Genomic DNA, 22118 nt, shown 5'->3' with positions numbered 1-22118 from the left:
GAGAGAGGAAAAACTATGCAGTAAAGATGGTGATCCAAGCTGTGAATGCCATATTTTCTGCAAGACCAAATAAATAAATAAGATAATATCCATAATAAACTAATAAAAGAGAGAAAATAATAAGAATGAAAATAGAAAAATATTTTATAACAAAATAAATAAATAAATAAGTTAAAAAGGCATTGGATATGAAGACAATAAAAAAATATAATCAAGCTAAATCACAATCTAATATAATAATGAGCTATAAATATTTAAATATAATAATCAAAATATAATATAATCTAATATTATGATTTGAAGATTTTAAGATAATATAATATAATATCTTATATTAAGATTTTGAATGTTTCAAAATAATACAATAATCAGGATAAAATAATAGATAAGATAATAATTAATACCCAATCTCTAAATAATGATAATATAAGAATGTATAAAAATACTGATATATATCACAATACAATTGAAATTTTAGAAAAACTTTAGATATAGAGGTCTATATAAAAGAAAGCAAAGATAAAGCAAGGGACAACAAAAGAGAGACTCAAGGAAAAATTGTGAGAGAAAAATAACACTATAAAAAATAGCAAGGCAAGAGATCTAATTGACCGGGGCAATTAGAAGTAAGCTCATCTCTCATAAACTTGTACATTAGTAGGTCAATGGCCTTTAATCTAATTTATACGATTTGGGATTCCATATCAACACTGAGATTCAAGTTATAATATTCATCAATTATGTCTCAACGTGCTGGCTGTAAACTGTAATTGTGCTTTGTATTCCTTCCTTCCCCATTCACGCTGTTAAGATTGTGCGTCCTCACTTTCCAGTCATAGTATTTGTTCATTTTCGAATCTTTTCCACGTCAAAAATTTGCGGATATTTCATTTTCCACACTTTCCACAGCCCTCACATTTTTTTTTTTATTTGGCATATACATGAGAATAAATTATCAACATATGCATATATAAAATATTTTATATTCTTTTAATTGTGTGAGATTTTTAAAGTTCTCGCAATTGGTTAAGTTAAGTAATTTATTATACATGGCAATAAATTATTGTAATACATTATTAAAAATTTTTTATATTTTTTTAATTACATGAGACTTTTAGAGTCCATACAAGCTTATAAATTAATTAATTTATTATCCTGTACATAATGATAAATTAATTCATATATATAGTTTTGAAATCATCAATTGCATGAGACTTTTAAAATCCTCACAAATTCATAAGTTAAATAACTTATCCTATACAATGATAAATTATCGTGAATACATATTTTAAATTATTTCATCCTTAAATAAAAATAAAATATTTTCCTGAAATAAATAAAATACAATAAATCATATTTGGAAGATAGACTTTGGATACATGAAATTTTCATAAATCTTATCAAACTATTTTTCCCCAGAATTATTTCTCAAAATCTTGTTTTGAATAAATAAAAGAATAAAATAATTTCATAAATAAAAAATACAAACCAACATTAAAATTACTTTATAAAAAATTAATAATCAATATTTTTTCTTAAAAAATCTCAACTAAGAGACACGTATTTTTATCTCAAACTACATGAGCTTTGATTCCTCAAAAAATTACGTAGGCCCTAAAATTTTATCATAGGTCAAGTCCAATTAATAAATAAATAAAATTTTTTGTTTTAATTTTCTTACTTTTTTTATCTTATTTTTTATTAAGAATAATTGATATGTTTTTAAGGCCATTTGAATTTATATAGTTAATTTAAGATAATCATTTTCATAAATGGGTGTTGTGAGATGCTTAACACTTTTTCCGCATATAATCAACTTTGTTACGCTTTTCTTTATACGTTTACTATACAGTTAAAAAGATTTCCAAAACTACCCTTTAAAATTTTAATGGTGACTCCTAAATATATATTTTTTATTCGATTTTCTTCCTCAAAAAATTTCGGAAAGGGCATGACAGAAAAATTAGATAAAAAAGTTTAATGAAAAAAAAACACTATACAAGAGATGAAGATGATAATTCAGAAAAATTAGATCAAAAAATTTTATTAAAAAATATTTAAAGATGATAAATCAGAAAAAAAGCAAGCACAATATAATTTTTGATGATAAAGATAAAAGATCTAATCAGTTAAAGATTAGTTAAATCAGATATATTTTATTTTAATAATAAATTTACTTTGAGGATAAAAAAGAAAACATATCTAATTGATTTTATAAATGTATCATATTTTAAAATATTTAAAAATTTCATCAATAATTTATGAGAGTTGTTTTTTTGTTGCCATTAAACTAATTTTCTCTAATTTATATGAATTAAAATGGACATTAACTGAGATCGTAAAAGTAAAAATTAAAAAGATATGTTTTCTAAATTTAGACATGATTATAAAATATTTATTGTGAATTTTTTTTTCTAAATAACTACACAATTGTAAAGATACGCAGAATCGCCCTATGAATTATGACGGGCCTGCAAAGAAACTATCGAAGTTTGGCACAATAGATTCCAGGTCCGTATTTGAAGTCTATAATAAATCAATAATGGATGTCTCTCCAGACTCTGCATCTTATGGCCAGCTGGGGGTCCTAGCAGCATCTACAAATAATTAGGACCACTCCCTCTGGTTCTTTGTATGGGGTAATTCAGAATTTTTTTCATTCAAGTTAAGAACAATTATCAAATTGTTTTTTTCATCATGTATTACAAGAACGCTATTAAAATTGCAGGGATAAAAACAGAACACCGTTTGATATTATAATACACCTTGCCGAAGGGCAGTGAGAGCAAGGGCGGAGGCAAAAAATTTTTATTAAAAAAAGCGAAGATAATAAAACATATATAATAATTAAAAAATAATTAAGTTTATATATATCATCAACATAATATAAATATTTCAACATATATATTTATATTTAAATTTACATATATAACAAAAATAAATATATACATTTATTTTTTAAGTTTTACTCATCAATTTTTTATGATATAGAAATAATTAGTTATCATATATATGATAAATTTTTTAACAATTTCCTTCTCAATATCAATTATTATTAAATTAGTAAAGATTTCATTTTCCCACGAGCATTGAATAATTTAAATACATCATTAAAATTTAAAGTTCTTTTCAATCTAAAGGGCTTTACACTTATTTACTGAATTCATTATTTAATTATTTTAATTGATAATTATAGTAAATAAATATATCAAGGCGATAATAATACTCAATTGTTATAAATTCTTTATGTTAATGAAATTTAAGTATATCATGGTAAAAACTATTTATATAAAAAAGTTCAATATCTTAGTTATTATAGAAAAAAGTAATCTTTTTTAAAAGAACATATTTTAACCATAACCTCTTAATTTTTGGATAAATAATTTTGTGATAGATATTAATCACATAGTATTCAATGTATCTTGGAATTCTTATGGTAGTACTTGACAAAGTTTATTAATAATAATTCTCTTAATTTCTTTCATTAAATATAAAATGAAAGCAAAATTAAATTTTATCAATACTTCGAGAACAATTGTAATGTTATCTTATTGAAAATAAGTAAATCTTATAATTATATCTTGTAGCTACCGAAATAGTTGGACTATACATGCATAAAGGACTATTATAAAATTGAAGTGAGAATTCTATTTGCTATCTGAAAATTTTTATAATGTATTAATTTAGAGAGTTTGAAATATATAAACTTTACATTTTATTAAAAAAAAAATAAAAAGTTTGATGGCTGTTGCTTTTGCTAATCCTCTCTATCTCCATCTCTGTGGGAGCCTTAGAGTGTAGCAAACATGGCGGTACTTTTAGTGATAATTATTGTTCTAATAATTAATATTAATTAATTAACAATGATGTAACTACTCGCATCACAGGTCTCGGCAACTATGAAACCTCAGTCCAAGGAGAGAACGAATCAGACACGTAATCCGGTTTAATTAGGCAAAGACGCAATAATCAAGATATTTGTCCTATATATAGAACAATAGAAGCATGACAATATGCGTATTAATAAAAACTTACGGATATGAAAAGCCCGAAATCTACTAACAACATCTGCTCTATTACTTGCTAGCCTCACAGCATCTACGAATAATATTATTATATTCGACGAAGGCTCATCTAGGCCAGGTAGATTGAGAAGTGATTATCGTAATAAAATTTTACGTTATAGTAACAATCAACAATCTAATTAATCCTAAATAAGCAATGATCGATGTTACTGCTCGCAGATCACAACAAGTCTGAAACCCCAGTCCAGGCAAAGAATAGATCCAACGGGTGATATATGATGTTTGATCTTGCAGACACGTTTGTATTAAAAAAAATTAAATAGGAAGAGCTTGTCAAATTTGATCTTGCCTTTTACAAAATGTTGTGCTGTTAGGGTAGTGTTGTATTCCTGTGGCTTATAGGTTGTTTTAGTTGACAGTAAATTTGGGGAGCGCGGTTTTATTAAAATTCCAGGGGACCTCGCTGCTCAACAGCCAGTTGATTACTGATCGTCCCTCTATAAATACAGGCTACAAACAAAAACTCAAATCACGTCAAATTAAGACATCACTTTTAGATATCATATTTGACCTGTTTTGTGGAAAATTTTCATTTCATTTGAAGCAAACACAATGGTTGTACCGACTTCCTCTCATCTCAATTTTACTGTGAGAAGGCGCCAACCAGAGCTTGTAGCTCCAGCAAAGCCTACTCCTCATGAGTTTAAGCCACTGTCTGACTTGGATGACCAAGAATGCTTACGTGCCCACATCCCACTGGTGCATTTCTACCGTCACAAGGCTTCAATGGCGGGGAAGGACCCTGTCAAGGTCATCAAAGATGCTTTAGCTCAAACACTGGTATTTTACTATCCATTTGCAGGTAGACTCAGGGAAGTTGTCGGCCGCAAACTTTTGGTGGAGTGTAATGGAGAAGGCATTCTTTTTATTGAAGCCGACGCAGATGTAACGCTAGCTCAGTTTGGTGACAATCTTAAACCTCCATTTCCACGCTTCAATGAACTCCTTTACAACGTTCCTGGTTCTGAAGGAATCCTTCATTGCCCACTCTTGCTTATTCAGGTATGCTGTTATTTCCTTTACATACCCTACCCTTTTCTTAGACATGCTAAAGGAAGTTTGCAAATGCTAGGTAACACGTCTCAAGTGTGGAGGCTTCGTGTTTGCTATTCGTATGAATCATACAATGACCGACGGACCTGGCATTTTCCAGTTCATGAATGCTTTAGCCGAAGTAGCTAATGGGGCAAGTGAACCCTCCATCATTCCTGTTTGGCATAGGAAGCTTCTAAGCGCCAGGGACCCACCGCGTGTTTCTTGTACCCATCGTGAGTTTGATGAAGTGGTTGGTGCAACCATCCCCTTAACAGGCATAACATACGAGTCTTTCTTCTTTGGGCCAACTGAGATATCTGCCCTTCGTCATCTAATTCCTCATCACCTCCAGAAATCTACAACATTTGAGGTTCTCACAGCATGTCTCTGGCGTTGTCGCACTAAGGCTTTACAACTTGATCCGAATGATGATGTCCGTGCATTGCTCATCGTCAATACACGTTTTGGACAAGGTAGGTTTAACCCTCCAATACCTTGTGGTTATTATGGCAATGCTTTTGTGTATCCAGCCGCAGTAGCCACTTCAAGGGAACTTTGTGAAAGCCCATTAGGACATGCCTTGGAGTTGGTGAAAAAAGCCAAGGCAAAAGTGAGTGCAGAGTATGTGCATTCCATGACTGATTTTTTGGTTACTAGAGGACGGCCTTGTTTTACATCAACGAGATCATGGATGATATCAGATCTATCGTGTCTTGGCTTTAGAGATGTTAATTTTGGGTGGGGCAAGGCTGTGTATGCTGGTCTAGCTAAGGCTGGACTTGGACCGCTTACTGGAGTGAGTTTCTCCATCGCATCTGCCAACAACAAAGGAGAGGAGGGTAGATTAGTGCTTATGTGCTTGCCATCCAAGGCCATGAAGATATTTGGCAAGGAGTTGGGTAACATGCTTGGTAATTACGAGAACAATCAAAATTATAGCGCTATCCTGTCTCACTTGTAGTGACTAGCAAAAACAAGGGCAATCAAATTAGAGTATGATTTATAGTTTTTTTTTTTTTTTAAGTTTGTTAAGTTCGTCAAACGGGGGCAATTAACAATTTACATTGCTCTGTTTACATGCGCCTGTGTCTAATAAGGCTATTAAGAGAAGATAAGCAATAAACATTCACTTTACCTTTGTATTATATTCCATCCCTTTTTTGTAAATTATCTATGTACAACAATAATTTTGGGTCATTGTGTGTATTTTTTTGAATTATTTACTAAAATTTTTTTGTGATTTTTTAGGTCTTTTTTATTCATTTTTAGTCAATGGTCAAAATTTACTTTTATAAATAGCAAGAGTCATATTGCATAATTTTTAAAAATTAAAAAATAATATTACACTAAAAATAAGTTTAGGATTTAAAATATTTTTGAATCTATAGTTTATGAACTGGTTTATTTTTTTAACCATTGATAAATAATAATCAAGCATTCATGTCAAAAGCACCATTTAAATTTTCCTCTGATATATGAACTAATAACTGAAAAATTTAAATTCGAATTCAAGCAATGAAAAAACAGAAGAGATGAAAAAATAATAGTACGATAAAGAGGGGCGTATAGTACATTACGAGCTGTGCTATTCACGTGCTCGATAGCTAGTAAATCATAAAATAAAATATTATTGTTTAGGCATATGAGTAATCTGATTTGTATGAAATTTTTTAAATATAAATTTGTAAATATGGAGATGCAAGGGCAAATAAATATGGAGATGAAAGGCTTGTTTGAAATTATTTTTTTTTATTTTTTTGAGAACTTGTGTTTTATAAAACATGTTTGGAAAAAAAAATAATAATAAAAATAGTTATTTTTCACATTCTTCCTTATTTTTTAGAAAAATAATCATAGAATACTTAAAAAATGTCTCTGTTTTTTCATTTTTTTGGTTCTCAAACACTTTCTAAAAAATGTTACCAAGCAAATTTTTTTATTTTTTTAGATAACAGAAAATTATTTTCAAAATAAGCTGTCAAACAGACTTGAATTTTTTGGATTTTTGCAGGTCATTTTGTTTTTTGGGTTTTATTTTTTTATGAAAACTTGTGTTTTATAGAACATGTTTGGAAAATAAAAAATAATAAAAATAGTTATTTTTCATATTTTCCTTTATTTTTTAGAATAATAATCATAAAATACTTAAAAAATTTTCTGTTTTTCCATTTTTTGGAACAATATTTAATTGTTTTGATTCTCTAAAACACTTTCTAAAAAATATTATCAAACAAATTTTTTTTATTTTTTTTTAGATAACAGAAAATTATTTTTAAAATAAGCTGTCAAACAGACTTGAATTTTCGAATTTTTGCAGGTCATTTTGTTTTTTGGGTTTTTTGTGAGCTCTTAAACGTCACTTATAAAGGTTGGGCCTTGTTGTCCACCGAAGTCAGTCACTCTCTTCAATCAGGTATTCTCCGCCGACTCTCGGCTTTAAAATGTCACTTACAAATAAGGTTGGGCTCAATTAGGTATTCTAGGCCGACATGATCTGTAATTATGTTTTTCGGCCTGGATCCGTTATCAGTGTTTTCCTTTTTTGGTGATGCTCTTCAATTTAGGTATTCTCAGCCGACATGATCTGTTGATACTTGATAGGTTTCTCTGCCTGGATCCGTTATCAGGGTTCTTCTTTCCCAAACCCAAGGCTTGCAGGCGGGCCTATACCGTCAATTTAGTTACTGAAGCCCAAAATTGCGGTCTCTGTCATCGATCCACGTCCTACACAGTCCAAGCAAGCGGCTTGCAGCGGATCCCTGTCTGTCGCCCGCACTTCAGATCTATGAGCACTTCCATGTTCCACACTCGTCTCCGCTGTGATGTTGCTATTAAACCGATCGTTGCTTCTCGTAATTTGTTCTAAGGCATAGCTCGGTACTCGTAATCGGCGAACTTAGGAAGCCAGAATTTCCGAGATGGCTTTCATGGCGGTTTTGGAATCTGACCTTCGCGCTCTTTCTGCTGAAGCTCGCCGTCGGTATCCTGCTGTTAAAGACGGCGCAGAGCATGCAATTCTAAAGGTTACCGTTTAATGCTATACATTAATTTCTTGGTATTTCTTTAATCCCATGATATGCTTCTGAATTCATCTGCAAATAGCCGTTGTAACATCCAAACTTCCGTGTTTGGATTTAGTTTTTCAGAAAGTAACGTAGTGAGGCAGTCTTTGGTCATTTAGGGATTAGAATTAAGGAAGGAGAAATGTGACAAAGATTTCATTTCCACTCGTTGGGAGCATCACCTTTACTCAAATGGCCTTATTGAACTGCACGATTCAGTTTAAAGTGGCCTCAATGCTGATGTTTGGTTGCTCATTGAAGAAAATGTAACTTGATTGTCGTTCAAACAAAATTTCGAATGATGCTCAGATAAATATCTAAGTGCGCGAAAAGAAACCAGACTTAAGTGCTTGGTGTACGGATTATTGTTTAGCATCATGCATTGAGGCCACATTATGCCTATATTTGGTTAGTTTCAGATGCATCGTACTTAGCTGAAGTTCTCAAAGAGACTGTTTTGTGCACTTTACGTCATTTTCTAAAAATAGAAGGACTCAAGTATGATTTGCTTACATTTCTTATTATCATCCACTTGCAGCTTCGTTCTCTGTCAAACCCCAGTGAAATCGCACATAATGAGGACATATTGAGAATATTTCTGATGGCATGTGACGTGCGAACAGTTAAGCTTAGCATTATTGGACTTTCATGTCTGCAGAAACTCATATCTCATGATGCAGTTTCTCCATCTGCTCTTAAAGAGATATTATCCACACTGAAGGACGTAAGTCTAGATAATTATTCAGTGCATGTTATAGTTTCAAATTTTTAGTACTTTCAGCTCGATCTTGCTTTCACCTGTACTCTCAGGCCTCACCGTCTATGCTGGCATGATCATTTTGTGGCCTAGCCATGTTTGCATGGAAGTTGATCATTGTTACTTTTGTTACTCCTGTTACTTTGATAATGTGTTTCATTTCATTATTTTTATGCAAAATCCAAGGCATGACATTAATTTTCAACGTTTTGGAAAAGCTAACTTGTGCCTTTATGGTCTACCAAAAATTGTCCCCCCCCCCCCCCGGGGCAGCATGCTGAAATGGTAGATGAGGGTGTTCAGCTCAAGACCCTGCAGACTATATCAATAATATTCCAGTCACGTTTACTCCCTGAAAATGAGGTAACCTTCAGCTAGTGAATAGAACTCTATGCAATTGCTATATAGAAAGTAGAAGCTGTGTTATAGTTGGAAGCTGGCTCATGAGCAGAATGGACTCAGTTAAATGTAATATGTCTAAATGAGGATTATGTATCTTGACCCTTGATGGATTTGAAGCTAAACTTGACTATAATAGAAATTTATGCATCTGCTATATAGAAAGTAGAAGCTGTATTCTCAGTCTTCAAATTGATTAAGAACATGCTTGCCTTGACCAATGAATGAACAAGGGAAGTCTAATCCTGAATCTCATTGGAATTTTTTGTAATGTCGCACATACTAGTCAATATATAAATTCTAGAAAACATGTAGTATGTTTATTTGATCCACTAGTAGTGATAAATTTTATACACTGCCAATACACATGAAATTGCCATATCACCGTGGTAACTTTGTTAGAATTTTCAACATATTTAGAAACACATGGAAGCTTCACTGTCTGTAGAAAATTCTTTGCACTAATGTTGGATCAAACTTTAATCCATATGTAATTAGTATTACACAATACCTTTACATACTACAGATGTAACAAACTTCCATTTCATTCTACAAAATTCAAGCTGAAAAGAACTCCTCTGTCCGTTTTTATGTATAATTTGTATAATGCATTTTGAATATTCTGCATTTTACTCTAATGAAATGATACCTAATCATGCGACATCTTCTCATGCATACATTCCCTTCTGTATAATCTGTCTTATGTATCTGCAGTGTCGCTATGGAAAGATGGATGTTTTGTATGCAATGGTTGATGATATATTTTGCTTTTGTTCTTATAATGAACTTAGTGTCAACCATGATCCATGAGTATTCAGGAAATGAAATATTGGACAGATCATGTCTAAGATGTTAAGCAGTTTGAGAGAACACTTGGATCATTGAGTGGTCACTGAAAAGGCTGATGAAAGTAGGATATGGATCTGATATTATAATGTTGCATCATCGCTTAATTTTTGCCCCTGTAGTGATTGCGGATTAGAAAGATGTATCTGAACAATATGTGGTTTGGAATCACTTATTAATACATGGATGACTTGTTTCCATTCAAAGGAATCTGCTCAATACAATTTTGTTTACTCTTGTGTAACCCTTTTGCATCCAGCAGTGTTATTGACTAGTCTCTTTACTCTATCACTTAGCAGACTTAACAGTTGCTAATTACTGTTATTTTAATGATGAACTTATTATTCTTGGCATCTTATTAATTTCAGCATACAATGGCCCAAGCTCTTGGTATCTGTCTCAGGCTTCTTGAAAACTCTCGATCTTCTGATAGTGTGCGGAAGTAAGGGAATATTATATTGAGCATCAACAAACTTTTCTTAGTGTAGCCATTTGTCTATTAATATGATATTCTTCATCTGTTGCCTTTCATTCATAGAGATACTAATTTCTTGTGCATCTATTTATGTTCTTTTGCAATTGTTTTGCAGTACTGCTGCTGCTACCTTCAGGCAAGCAGTGGCCTTAATTTTTGATCAAGTGGTTTTGGCTGAGTCTCTTCCTGCTGGCAAATTTGGTTTTGGCAATCAGCTTTCTCGTACAAGTTCTGTTACTGGTGATGTTAACCGCAGTATCAATTTGTCAGAGTATGTCCCCCCAACCCATTTATGAATGCAATCCAGATCAGTCTTATTTCTGTTTTACTAAATCAGAGTGGTGTGCGACATCATTTTTTTTTTCTTTTTATTATAGTGGATGTTTATAGACATTTTAAGTTTTGTTGTCTCACATTGAATTCAAATCTGAACTGATGATGTGAAGATTATTGTGCACAGCTCATTATATCATGAATCTTTTTTTGGAGGGCCTCCATTTAAGAGGGAGACTTTAACTGAAACTGGAAAACTTGGGCTTCGGTTGCTTGAAGACCTAACATCTCTTGCCGCAGGTGGATCTGTATGTGCTTATTTGAAACTACTTTTTTGTTTTAAAGCTAGCTCTAGTTTGTAGTCTTTCTTGTTTGTAGGTACTTAGAAAGTAGGGAGTATCGCATCCAAAGACCTCCCAAGAGAATTATTCATGGAAAAGGAACAACAAGTCACCATTTGGAGAAAAAACATGTCTCTATTACCATTTTAACAACAAACAATTCTATATTGGTCCTTATCTGTGAATAATTTCATTGGGAGACCTTTGAATGTGATTCTCCCTGGAAAGTAATTTAGGTGTTCATTTTTACCTATTTCAAGCAGCTAGTGAAATGAATTGATATTTAGTTTATGGTATTTCTTACAGCATTAACCTGGCAATGATTCTACAGGCAATTTGGTTACGTGCTAATATTCTTCAGAGGGCATTTGCACTTGATATACTTGAGTAAGAAATTTTTTGGCAGCTTGTGGTTTTTTTTTCATGCGATTTTGTGCAATATGATCTATGATTGGCTATCTAACATTAGTTTCACTTGATTCCACTAATGTCATGTATTAAAAGCCATTTCAAGAGGCGCTAGAAATGAGCTTGCTTGACTGAAGGAAGGTGCCAAAATAAGAAAGAAGCTGAAAATATACTAGATAAATGGAAAAAAATAAATGTGAATTATTTTGATAACATTTGACATATAGAATAACTATTCAAAGCATCGTAATAATGTAAAGCAGCTCATTGCTCCAGCCAAAGCAAAATGAAGCTGGGCCATTGTCTTTTGTTTTTCTATTTTGCTTTTTCTCATGTTTAAGGTGAATTCTTGTTCTCTATATTTGTATACTCTATTATTTTCTCTTCACATCAATTAATTCTTTTTCAGAAAAGCTTATGTCAAACTATACTATCTTTTTTTAAGATGGAAATATGTCAAAATTGTAAAGCAAATAAGATTTGGAACCTAATATAGGTCCTACGTGCACTGACTGATCATGTCACTGTAAATAATTCTTTTGAACTGTTATCACCAAGTTGATGACTGATGATCAATTGTTCTCAAGTCACCATATGTCTATCTAATGCTTTTCACGATAATAATTTGTGCAACCCTTTATAGGTTCATTTTGTCCAATCATGTGGCTGTTTTCAGAACATTGCTACCCTATGAACAGGTTATTGTTGTTATCTCAATTCAGAAAGTTCTTACTTCCAGGCGCCAGCATATTCATTGTTCTGTTATTTTTTGATATAATTATTGAAAAAATTGGCAGGTTTTACGAGGACAGATTTGTTCACTTTTGATGACTTCCCTTCGTACCAATTCTGAGGTAGTTGCTCCCCTTTTGACTATTTTGTGGCTGAATTCAATTAAGTTTTTCTTAGGTCAACAGAATTCAGTTAAGTTAAAAAGGAGTTGTCTTTGCCATAATTCTGTAATATTTGATTAGCTTGAAGGAGAAGCCGGTGAACCTAGCTTTCGTCGTCTGGTCTTGCGGTCAGTTGCTCACATAATCAGGCTTTACAGTTCATCCCTTATCACTGAATGTGAGGTAAATTTTCTAGTTCCATGCTCTTTTAGCCACTTGTCTTATTCCAATAATTATTAAATTATCCAACAATGGCCCTTTTTAATAGTTTTACAATTTGGTTGGTTGCAAATTCAGACATATCTAATTTATTCACTTTCTGTGCAGGTGTTTCTCAGCATGTTACTGAAGGTTACTTTTCTTGACTTGCCATTATGGCATCGCATTCTTGTTCTTGAAATCTTGAGGGTAATGTAATGTGCAGTAAATTACTCTGAATTTATTTTGCACGAGACATTAGTTTCCTGTGTGAATAGTTAGTGTAATGACCCAGGATATGTGTAGGGTTTCTGTGTGGAGGCACGGACACTGCGGGTTCTTTTCCAAAATTTTGACATGTGAGCTAAATATCTTTTTATTTAATGGTACTATGCATAATGCTGTTCAATTCTCTGCCTTGTCTCTTGCTTGTGCACTCTACCTGATATCAGAAGAATGGTGATATATTATTTGTATACCTGCTAAGTATTTGCTTACTCTGTCCAAATAGCATGTATTTACCCGTACTATACCAGGATATGTTATTTCTTAATGTCTCCATTTAAGAAAACGTGTAGATGGAAGTAAATCATAGCTACTGACATGTGTATTCTGAAACTTGTAAAGATTTTTCAAAATGAGTGGCTGGACATGCAGAGTGATTGGTGAGATTTGCTTATTTGGCTGGGGTGTGTGTGTATGTGTTGGAGAGCCCTTGGTTCTTTGCAGCAGTGGCATGGTATTGTAGTGAAAGAAATCTACACATGGGATGGGCGTCTTATTCTTCTCTCCTTTCTTGTCTCTAGCAAAACATATTTTAATATAAAAAAGGGGCTGAAAAAGGAATTGTTTAACTTTGGTATAATATTATCTTCTGAGTTCTGATTGGCTACAAAATTCAGATTTTGCCTCATTAAATGCAAGGAGAAACTAAAAAATCAGTTTGTGTTTTTGCTACATAATAACAAACAAGATATATAGGCTTTTGAATAGTTCTCTTTCTTTTAAGTAAGATATATAATTCACTTTTCAGATTTATTGTTTCTTGTCTATTTTTAAGATAGCAGTAGTATTCTTTTCTAGCTTTTTGGGAACATAACTTCTGGTTGTTAAGAAGCTTGGCCGTGTAAGCACTGTTTATGAGTGTGATCGATATCCTTATTTTTGCTGTGACATTACAATTTTGCTGAAAATTACCCGAGTGTTTTTTTGGACTGTTTATGAGCATGATCCATATCTTTATACCTGGTTTAGCATTGCGTAATTACCAAAAAAAAGATTATTTTTAAAAATTTACATGTGTCCAATGCAGTTATATCAAAGTCTGACTTTGAATTCACTATGTTGAATATTATGATACATATAAGTTTTTAAAGTGCACAGTGGATGGCTCTTGGCATTTTCCACTTGTTATTATGAAACTGAGATATATGTTTAATTTCTTATTAGCTTTAAAGTGGAGCTTTGGAACTTCAGTTCTCAAGAGTGGTCCCTTGACACCCTGCTAATTTGTTGAAATTTAGGACAATATCTGATTTTTTTTTTTTCCTTCATTGATTTCTCATCAGACTATTTCCAATTTTGACATTTTCTGATGTAAAGATGTTGATAAGATGAACTGGTTCTGCATTCTTATATACATATTTACTACTGCTATTAATTGAAATTAGGCACCCCAAGAACACAAATGTTGTGGAGGGTATTGTCAAAGCTCTTGCTAGAGTTGTTTCAAATGTTCAGGTAGATTTTGACAACATATCTTTTTAGCCCATTTTCCAGTCACACTTTGTGGACGTGGACGTTGTATTGGGAAAAAAAAAAATTCAATGGTATCATTGCATTGTCCTTGTTTTGCCTCTGAATATGGCATACTATCTTGACCTGAATTTAATTGGATTGCCTTCTCCCTGCCTCAAACATGTATATTAAAATTCTTTCCCTACTGTCAACACATTTTCTCAAGAGGCTTGTAGTTACCATGCATATATTAATTATCTTGAAGATTTGGCAGTCACTTCTCCTTTGCCTAGATTTGAAAATGTTGTCATGCTTAGTGGAGACTTTGTTCTCTAGGTTCAAGAAACAAGTGAGGAGAGCCTGGCAGCTGTTGCAGGAATGTTTAGTAGCAAAGCCAAAGGTATTGATTTTCATTGCTAAACTTGGCGCGGTGTCATCAATGCAAATAATGTTGTATGAGACTATACCTGACTGTATATGGTCCTTGGTGAACTGAGACGTGTCTGGGACTTCATTCCCCTCTGTTTAATCTTTTAGTTGATTTTGGGCTCTGATACTCGCTTGGTTAAAAAAAAAAAAAAAAAAGAAAGGTATTGATTTTCAGATTGTGGTTGAACAATTTTGTTGTGACATCTTCCAAAAAAAGGTTCAGCTTTATAATTTTTTTTCAACCTTTTGTTCTGCCTGTTCTGTATAATTTGATAACATGTGTTACCTATCTTTTTGATCATCTTTATCTGCTTCATTTAGTTGTTAGAAACATGGATTTCAACTACCAATTTCTCTTTAGTTCTGCAACTATCCTTCCAACTGATAAGATGCTATCTGCTCCTCTCCTCCAGGACCCATCTTTAGACCATACAAAGTCCTTCATAATTTTGTGAATTGTCTGAGCTACTCAAACGGCAATTTGTGATAGGAAAAGTTAGAAAATGGGAATGTGGAGAAATAGGCATGATCAAGAGGGTCATGTTCAATCAGAGAGAAAATAGAACTATTTCAAGCGTTCAAAGCCTTGAAAACTTTCTAAACCACTTAATCATTGAGCAAAAAGGGCCAAAGGAAACTTTGCCTAAAAGAACATCTTCTTACATGTGTAAAGGACACCATATTCATATGAGCATGAACTGTTGAAGTTAAGATGAAGAATAAATTTGGCAATATGCTCACTCTTTCACTTGCTATGATTTTGTGTGTAACATATCAGATTTTGTTTCCATTGAAGGTATTGAATGGAGTCTGGATAATGATGCTTCCAATGCTGCAGTCTTAGTTGCCAGTGAAGCGCATGCGATAACTTTGGCAGTTGAAGGTTTGTTAGGGGTTGTCTTCACTGTAGCAACTATAACAGATGAAGCGATGGATATTGGGGAGGTAATTCTATTATTCTTTATGATTGTCCCCCCTTGCTTCTCTTGCCTAATGGATTGCTTTGTCTTTGTTCTACCAGCTTGAATCCCCTAGATGTGATAACGATCCACCAGTGAAATGGACTGGGAAAACTGCAGTTCTTTGCTATTCAATGGTTGACTCTTTGTGGTTGACGATACTTGATGCATTATCCCTTATGCTGTCAAGGTTTGTTTTATACTTGCATTATGTGTGTGTGTGTGTGTGTATAGATGATACAGATCGTGTGGAAACAGAGGCCCGAAAACAACAATGCCTCTGGATTACCATAATGTCTCTGTCGATGCGAAAAAGAACACAAGTGGAGGTCATCATGTAGTTTATTTTAAATGCCCTAAGATATGATAGTTGCAAGCATAGGCATAACAACCCTATCTAAAAACTCAAAATTGTAGGCAACAGATAACACTGATAGATAAAAGAAAAATAAATAAATCTGAATAAAATCAGAAGATATTTGGTGATCCACTCTAGCAGATCACAAACAATGTGATCTCTTGTAGTGTGATCTCTTAACACTGGCCCTCATGTCTTGGCTTGGAATACAACTCATCAAACTTCGCATGAGCAAGTGCTTTGGTCACAATGTTCACAACTTGAGAGCTTGTGGGAACATAAGTGACTTGAAGCAAGTGTGAGTGTCTCCGATGAAATGATGATAATTTCCATTTTTTTTTAAATCATGATGGACCATGTTCTTACTGATTAGGATGGTTGCTACAAATGCTTGCAGCTTGGAAGATCAACTATAGTCCAAGTTTTATTCTTTTGAAGTGCATTTAACTTTTCCATTGCAACTCACCACTCTTTCTTTGATATGCCTCTTTGTTATAGTTTTATAAAATGTTAATGTTAGTTAGTTGGAATTGAATAACGGTTTAGCGGTGCTGTGAAATTAGCCGTTGGGTGAGGTAAGTGGGTGAAGCCTATATATATGTTAAGGCATTTGAATTGTAGTTTTTATCAGTGACTAAATAGAATTTCCTTTGTTCCTCAATTTCTCTTGACCTCTTCTTAATCTCTCATTCCTCTCTGCCTCTACCTATCTTTCTGTTCTTCTCTCATCTTTTCCCTCATCTCTTCCTAATTCCTACAAGTCCAAATTATTTCTACGCAACAGTGGTATCAGAGCAGACGCTCCTCGGCCTCTCTCTCTCTCTCCCCTTCTCTCTCTCCTGTTCGACGATATATGGTCAAGACTCGGAGACAGATCAAACAAGATCAGCATCAGATGGAAGACTTCTTGGTCAAGATTGAAGAAAATAATGGCAAGATTGAGGCTTTGACTGACCTGGCTGATGGGCTTTCTCGGCAACTCCAATTACTTCTAAATATCTGAATGTTTGTTTGGAATTGGTTCTGGATAAGTTTATGGAAATTTTGGAAATGTTGTTTTAGATTTTTCTTTTAAAAGCGGTACCCCTAGGTTAATCTAGTATGGTCATGAATGAACATGACAATCCACCTTGCACCATCTTTTCAGCTTTTGATGGACCTCATACTTGTTATGTGCTAGAGAGAAACGTTTAGATGATTGGTGTTTTCATGACAGGTAGGTTGGTTTGGTAGCTGAGAGAATAGGCATAACAACTTAATCTAACTACCCGAAATTACAAGTAATAGATAAAATAAAAACAATATCAAATAAATTTAAAGAAAATCATGAGATATTTGGCGTTCAACATTTCTTTACAAATTTAAAGCTTTACAAAAAAAATGCTTGTTAATTTGTTGAAAGAGTTTATATCATTTTATGCTTGAAACTAATGTGGTACATTATTATTAAGATATATTGATACCTGGCAAACTTGATCCAAATTTTGAGTGTGATTAGCAGGATGGCAGCTTTTAATTATATTGTAGATGATGGATTTTGTGTGATTTCCTCCATATGATATGGTGGATTGTTGAAAGCTCTTTTACAGTATTAAGTCTGATAAGGATTTTGTATGTTTTGAGCTTCGTCTTTGTAGTTTCACACAATATGTACTTTTTCTTCCTTTACCATAAATAGTTTGGTATGATTCATTATGTTTTACATTGGTGTCGTCTAAGAAATTCCTTCAAGTCTTACTAATGGATGATTTGAAGGTCACAAGGAGAAGCCATTGTATTGGAAATACTCAAGGGATATCAAGCATTCACTCAGGTAACATGGTTGTGGTTCTACATTCTTATTTCAGTGATTTTAAGAATGATGAATTATCAACTTTAGATTTGTCTTTGTTGACATGTTAAATAACAGGCATGTGGGATTCTTCGAGCAGTGGAACCTCTAAATTCATTTTTGGCATCCCTTTGCAAATTTACGATTAATTTTCCTGTTGAAATAGAAAAAAAGAGGTATGGAATTGTAATCACTAGATTATCATGCTCTGCTTAATGATTACTAGTGTAGCGTTTAAGAATTCAAACTGGCAGTGCTGGTATTTAAAATTTGAGATTTTGAGCAGTACTTTGCAGTCTCCTGTATCAAAGCGGTCTGAATTATCAGTTGATCAGAGGGATAGCATTGTGCTTACTCCTAAGAATGTACAGGTAGCTCTTCTGGTTCAATGATGCTTATGCAGTTTGCAATTCCCCCCTTCACTTGTTTTGAATCCCCTTTGTAGCTTGTTCTCTATTTGATGGATTTATAACATTTGGTTGCTCATACTTTTGTGTTTCACTCTGACTGATCCTGGAACTAGGCCTTGCGAACTTTATTCAACATTGCTCATAGATTACATAATGTTTTGGGCCCTTCATGGGTTTTGGTATGTTTTTATATTTTCCATGTTATTTGTTAGTAGGTTGAGTTCTTGTTCGTAAATGATTACATTGAATAACTGCAGGTTTTGGAAACTTTGGCAGCTTTAGATCGAGCGATTCATTCCCCTCATGCCACTACTCAGGTAAATTTGTTAATTTTATTGTTCTTCAGTGAAATGGGCTTGCATCGCAATGCAAGTTTTTAATGGAACTCAAGTTAAGCCACACACTAGCTATGTGGACAATGTGTTACTTCATATATAGGTAACTACTTGAATGAATAGTCTTGTTGGTTGCTTTCAATTGCTGAAATAAAAGGGTGGAAAAGTTAAACGTGGATTTTACTTATTAGCCTAATGTAGTTACTTAGAAATATAAATCTAACCCATTTTAAGGTCTTCTCCAAATAGCTGAAACTTTTGGGATACTTGTTTCTATGATAAGCAGTGGGGAGTTTGATTTCAGTGCTTGTAGAAACGAGTCTATGCGACTTAGCTGAAAAAAGGGGTTCTTAAAAGTATAAAGCAAAACCATTTCTGGGCTTTCGTCTAACAGCTTAATTATTTTTATGGTTTCTTTTTTTTTTTGGGGGACATTTGGAAAGTTAGATTGATACTTGAACATAAATTGCCTATATTTTTTATGTCTGCTTTGTAGTAAAAGCTGATTTCACCTATTAATTTAGCTCTCTAGAGTTGAGAACAAGTGTGAAACTGATGGAACCCTCTACGCTAATAAACTTAAAACAAGCAAAAATACAGAAAAATACACAGAAAATGGGACTAAACAGAATAATGGAGTTGTATTACTAGCAAAATGAACTAAAAGTACAGAGTACATGAAACAACACAAAATACAACCCAGTACAGCAACAAAAATATAAGTTACACATGAACAAATGATGAAGAAATATATCTTCCTCCACCCCAATCTGGCATTCGAGAGGCAAGAGCTCTCCTCACCACTCACAATTTTCAAAATACTCCACACCCTCCCTCTGGACGAAAGGAGAGATTTAAAGACCCAAAAAGTTACAAAAGGTTGAACATAATCCTAGCTGAACCTAATCCCTATTCATACATCACTTTGTCCCCCTATGGCCAGGAACTTTTGGGTAATTCTTTTATCCACTGGAAGATAATTCTTTAGTCTCTTTCCTACACCATGTCCCTTCATATAGACTATGTTATAGGCCCTAGGAAATGATATATAAATCTGTTCTAATTCTTCAGCTCTATCAGAAACATTTTCAGCAATTATATTAGCATGAACAAGAAGTAATATATCGCTAAATGCTTAGTTAAGGTGAACAAGTTTTTTCTGTTATTCGTATTACCTTAAATTAACTGATCGTTAGATAATCATGAAATGTACATTTCCATGGTTGAAACAACTGTGAAATTCTAGGCACAATGACGTTCCAGGAAGATTGAAGTTTGGCTTTGAGGTAGGATGGGAAGGAAAGTAAAAGAGTGACAAATGTTGGAATATTTTCTGATGATCGTATTCAAGTTTTTACATGGCATTTATATACTTAGTTGGATACCAACATAGGAAAGAAAATAAATCATAAATAATGAAATCGATTGTAACTTTAATTTAATCTTTAGTGAACAAAATTGTAGGAGTCAGTTTACTCTTTGTACATTAATTATACTTAAAGCATGATGTGCATTATTGACTGTCAGTTGTGCTGCATGATGCAAAGCATCATAATGAACTAACCTTAGCCATAGATGATTTTGCAAACCTCTCTACTAATTTATCATCCAGGAGTCCTGTAGTTATCTCTGTTCATTATCTCATGGGATTGTTATTGTCTTTGAGGCTTCCCCTTTGTATTCACGTTTATCATGTTAAATATATATATATATATATATATATTGTAGTGGAGAGGGCTTCCATTGTGTGTATAAATATTCAAGTGAGCAAGCCTTCCTATTTACCATATGTGTTTTGACCACAAATTTCAACAGCTGTGATATAATTAGAATGTACACTTGCATAGTGCGACTAGCATGTGTTAGTTGTATTTACAATTTCTCAAGATACCATGCGTGGTTTTTCAAAGTAAATTTTATTTGTTACTTATTTTCTTTAAAAAATTTGTTTGGATATATGTCTGCAATTGCGGCTTATAAAGGTCCATTGCAATTAAATCTACAGGAGGTCTCTACCCTAGTCCCAAAGTTCACGAGGGAGTCATCTAGCCAATATAGTGACTTCAATATCCTCTCTTCCTTGAATTCTCAGGTGAGTTAACTAGATTCAATCCTCATACATGAAATTTAACTTAAAACTTGTAAATTGAGTATGAATATGAGTTTGAGTGTCAGCAAAAAATTTTCTCGACACTCTTTGTGGAAATCTCTTATATTTATTGTAAACATTGTCTTTTAACGTATAGACTTTATTAGTGTTTGTTAGACATTATTAGTATTTATTCCCCTTATTGTATATATGGTCAGGATGTATCTTAGTATTGCATCAATGAGAAATATTATTTTCTCCCAAATTCCACATGATATCTGAGCTGAGGGGGAGAGGGAGAGGAAAAATAACACCTAGGGTTTGTGTGAGTTGATGAGAGGGTTCGAATTTGAGAGGGTGATCTCACCACCCACCTAGGGTTGACAAGGATGCTTCGATCGACCAGACCCAAGAAGACGGTGGCAAACGGCGACATGTTTGGTCTCCAAGCACCACCTTCATGTTCAGCTCCAGTGAAGCTTCTTTAACAAGTAAAGGTGTGTGCATGGCTGTTTTTGGCAACGGTCATCTCTAGTATTGTCTTCCTATTTCCAACTTGTTCCTCCATTGTTTTAGGCATAGGTTTGTATTTCTCCTTTGAAGAAGTTAGAGGGTGGGCAATTTCATGTGTTTGCCTATTGGTTCTTCTGTATTATGCACTTCTTTTGTGCAATCAAGTTTTTCCTCTATCTAAGAAGCTTTCGAGGAGCAATCTTCACCTCCAACTTCACAACAGTAATGTTGCAGCAATTTGAGATGTAATAGAGGTTTGCTCAGATAATCTAGAGCTGAAACCTAGGTGCAAAATTGCTAAGTCTAAATTTGTAGTGGTTGTGGGATATATCTTGAGGTCATTATCTTCAGTATTAGTGGCCAAAAAAAGTAACTTCCTTTAAACTCTAACAACCGCACGGAGTAAATCTTTCTAGATTGTTGACTCCATCGCCTCTAATTGTTTGCCTAGTCACAATTTGTTTGCCACTTACACCCCATGTCCTGGGAATATTAAAATAAAGATTGCAGATGGCTCTTTACTACTTGTAGCTGGAAAAGGGAGTATTTGAATTTCAAATTCTATAGTGTTGGAATTTGTACTTTATGCGTCTAAGCTTGATTGCAATTTCTGTTTGATCAGTCCATTAACTAAGAAGTCAAATTGTTATGCTAAATTTCTCCCATTCCATTGTGTGTTTTAGGA

General features: G+C 33.4%; 2 protein-coding genes across 6 annotated transcripts in view; both read left to right on the top strand.

Annotated features, from left to right (window-relative positions):
- Positions 1–4573: 4573 nt before the first annotated feature.
- Positions 4574–6265, top strand: LOC129307075 (benzyl alcohol O-benzoyltransferase-like). The gene is made up of 2 exons (XM_054947939.1): positions 4574–5087; positions 5158–6265. Exons 1-2 carry the CDS (start codon positions 4638–4640, stop codon positions 6079–6081), a joined length of 1374 nt encoding a protein of 457 aa, XP_054803914.1. The 5' UTR covers positions 4574–4637; the 3' UTR covers positions 6082–6265.
- A 1490-nt stretch (positions 6266–7755) lies between these two features.
- Positions 7756–22118, top strand: part of LOC129307410 (uncharacterized) — a 35200-nt gene continuing 20837 nt past the window's right edge. The window contains exons 1-22 of one of the 5 annotated variants that reach the window (XM_054948354.1): positions 7756–8143; positions 8721–8906; positions 9213–9302; positions 10553–10626; positions 10775–10930; positions 11120–11240; positions 11605–11660; positions 12325–12379; positions 12479–12535; positions 12656–12757; positions 12902–12982; positions 13079–13131; positions 14443–14512; positions 14846–14909; positions 15735–15883; positions 15960–16087; positions 18011–18068; positions 18165–18262; positions 18373–18457; positions 18610–18675; positions 18754–18813; positions 20837–20923. In XM_054948354.1, the coding sequence (XP_054804329.1) occupies positions 8039–8143; positions 8721–8906; positions 9213–9302; positions 10553–10626; positions 10775–10930; positions 11120–11240; positions 11605–11660; positions 12325–12379; positions 12479–12535; positions 12656–12757; positions 12902–12982; positions 13079–13131; positions 14443–14512; positions 14846–14909; positions 15735–15883; positions 15960–16087; positions 18011–18068; positions 18165–18262; positions 18373–18457; positions 18610–18675; positions 18754–18813; positions 20837–20923 (2001 nt within the window). In that variant the 5' untranslated portion in view covers positions 7756–8038. The remainder of the gene's footprint in view (positions 8144–8720; positions 8907–9212; positions 9303–10552; positions 10627–10774; positions 10931–11119; positions 11241–11604; positions 11661–12324; positions 12380–12478; positions 12536–12655; positions 12758–12901; positions 12983–13078; positions 13132–14442; positions 14513–14845; positions 14910–15734; positions 15884–15959; positions 16088–18010; positions 18069–18164; positions 18263–18372; positions 18458–18609; positions 18676–18753; positions 18814–20836; positions 20924–22118) is intronic. The other 4 variants (XM_054948355.1, XM_054948356.1, XM_054948358.1 and 1 more) reach the window with 4 other exon arrangements.

This window comes from Prosopis cineraria, unplaced genomic scaffold (genome assembly GCF_029017545.1).
Source record: "Prosopis cineraria cultivar Desert tree isolate PC_DT_omini unplaced genomic scaffold, ASM2901754v1 PC3, whole genome shotgun sequence".
Taxonomy (NCBI): domain Eukaryota; kingdom Viridiplantae; phylum Streptophyta; class Magnoliopsida; order Fabales; family Fabaceae; genus Prosopis; species Prosopis cineraria.
The sequence above is the reverse complement of the archived record's forward strand: the minus strand, read 5'-3'. Positions and strand labels throughout refer to the sequence as shown.

Bases quoted from the DNA above. Each gene is read 5' to 3' on its own strand.
- LOC129307075 (XM_054947939.1), top strand. From the start codon at position 4,638: ATGGTTGTACCGACTTCCTCTCATCTCAATTTTACTGTGAGAAGGCGC. The intron at 5,088-5,157 runs GTATGCTGTTAT...TGCAAATGCTAG, and splicing joins GCCCACTCTTGCTTATTCAG to GTAACACGTCTCAAGTGTGG.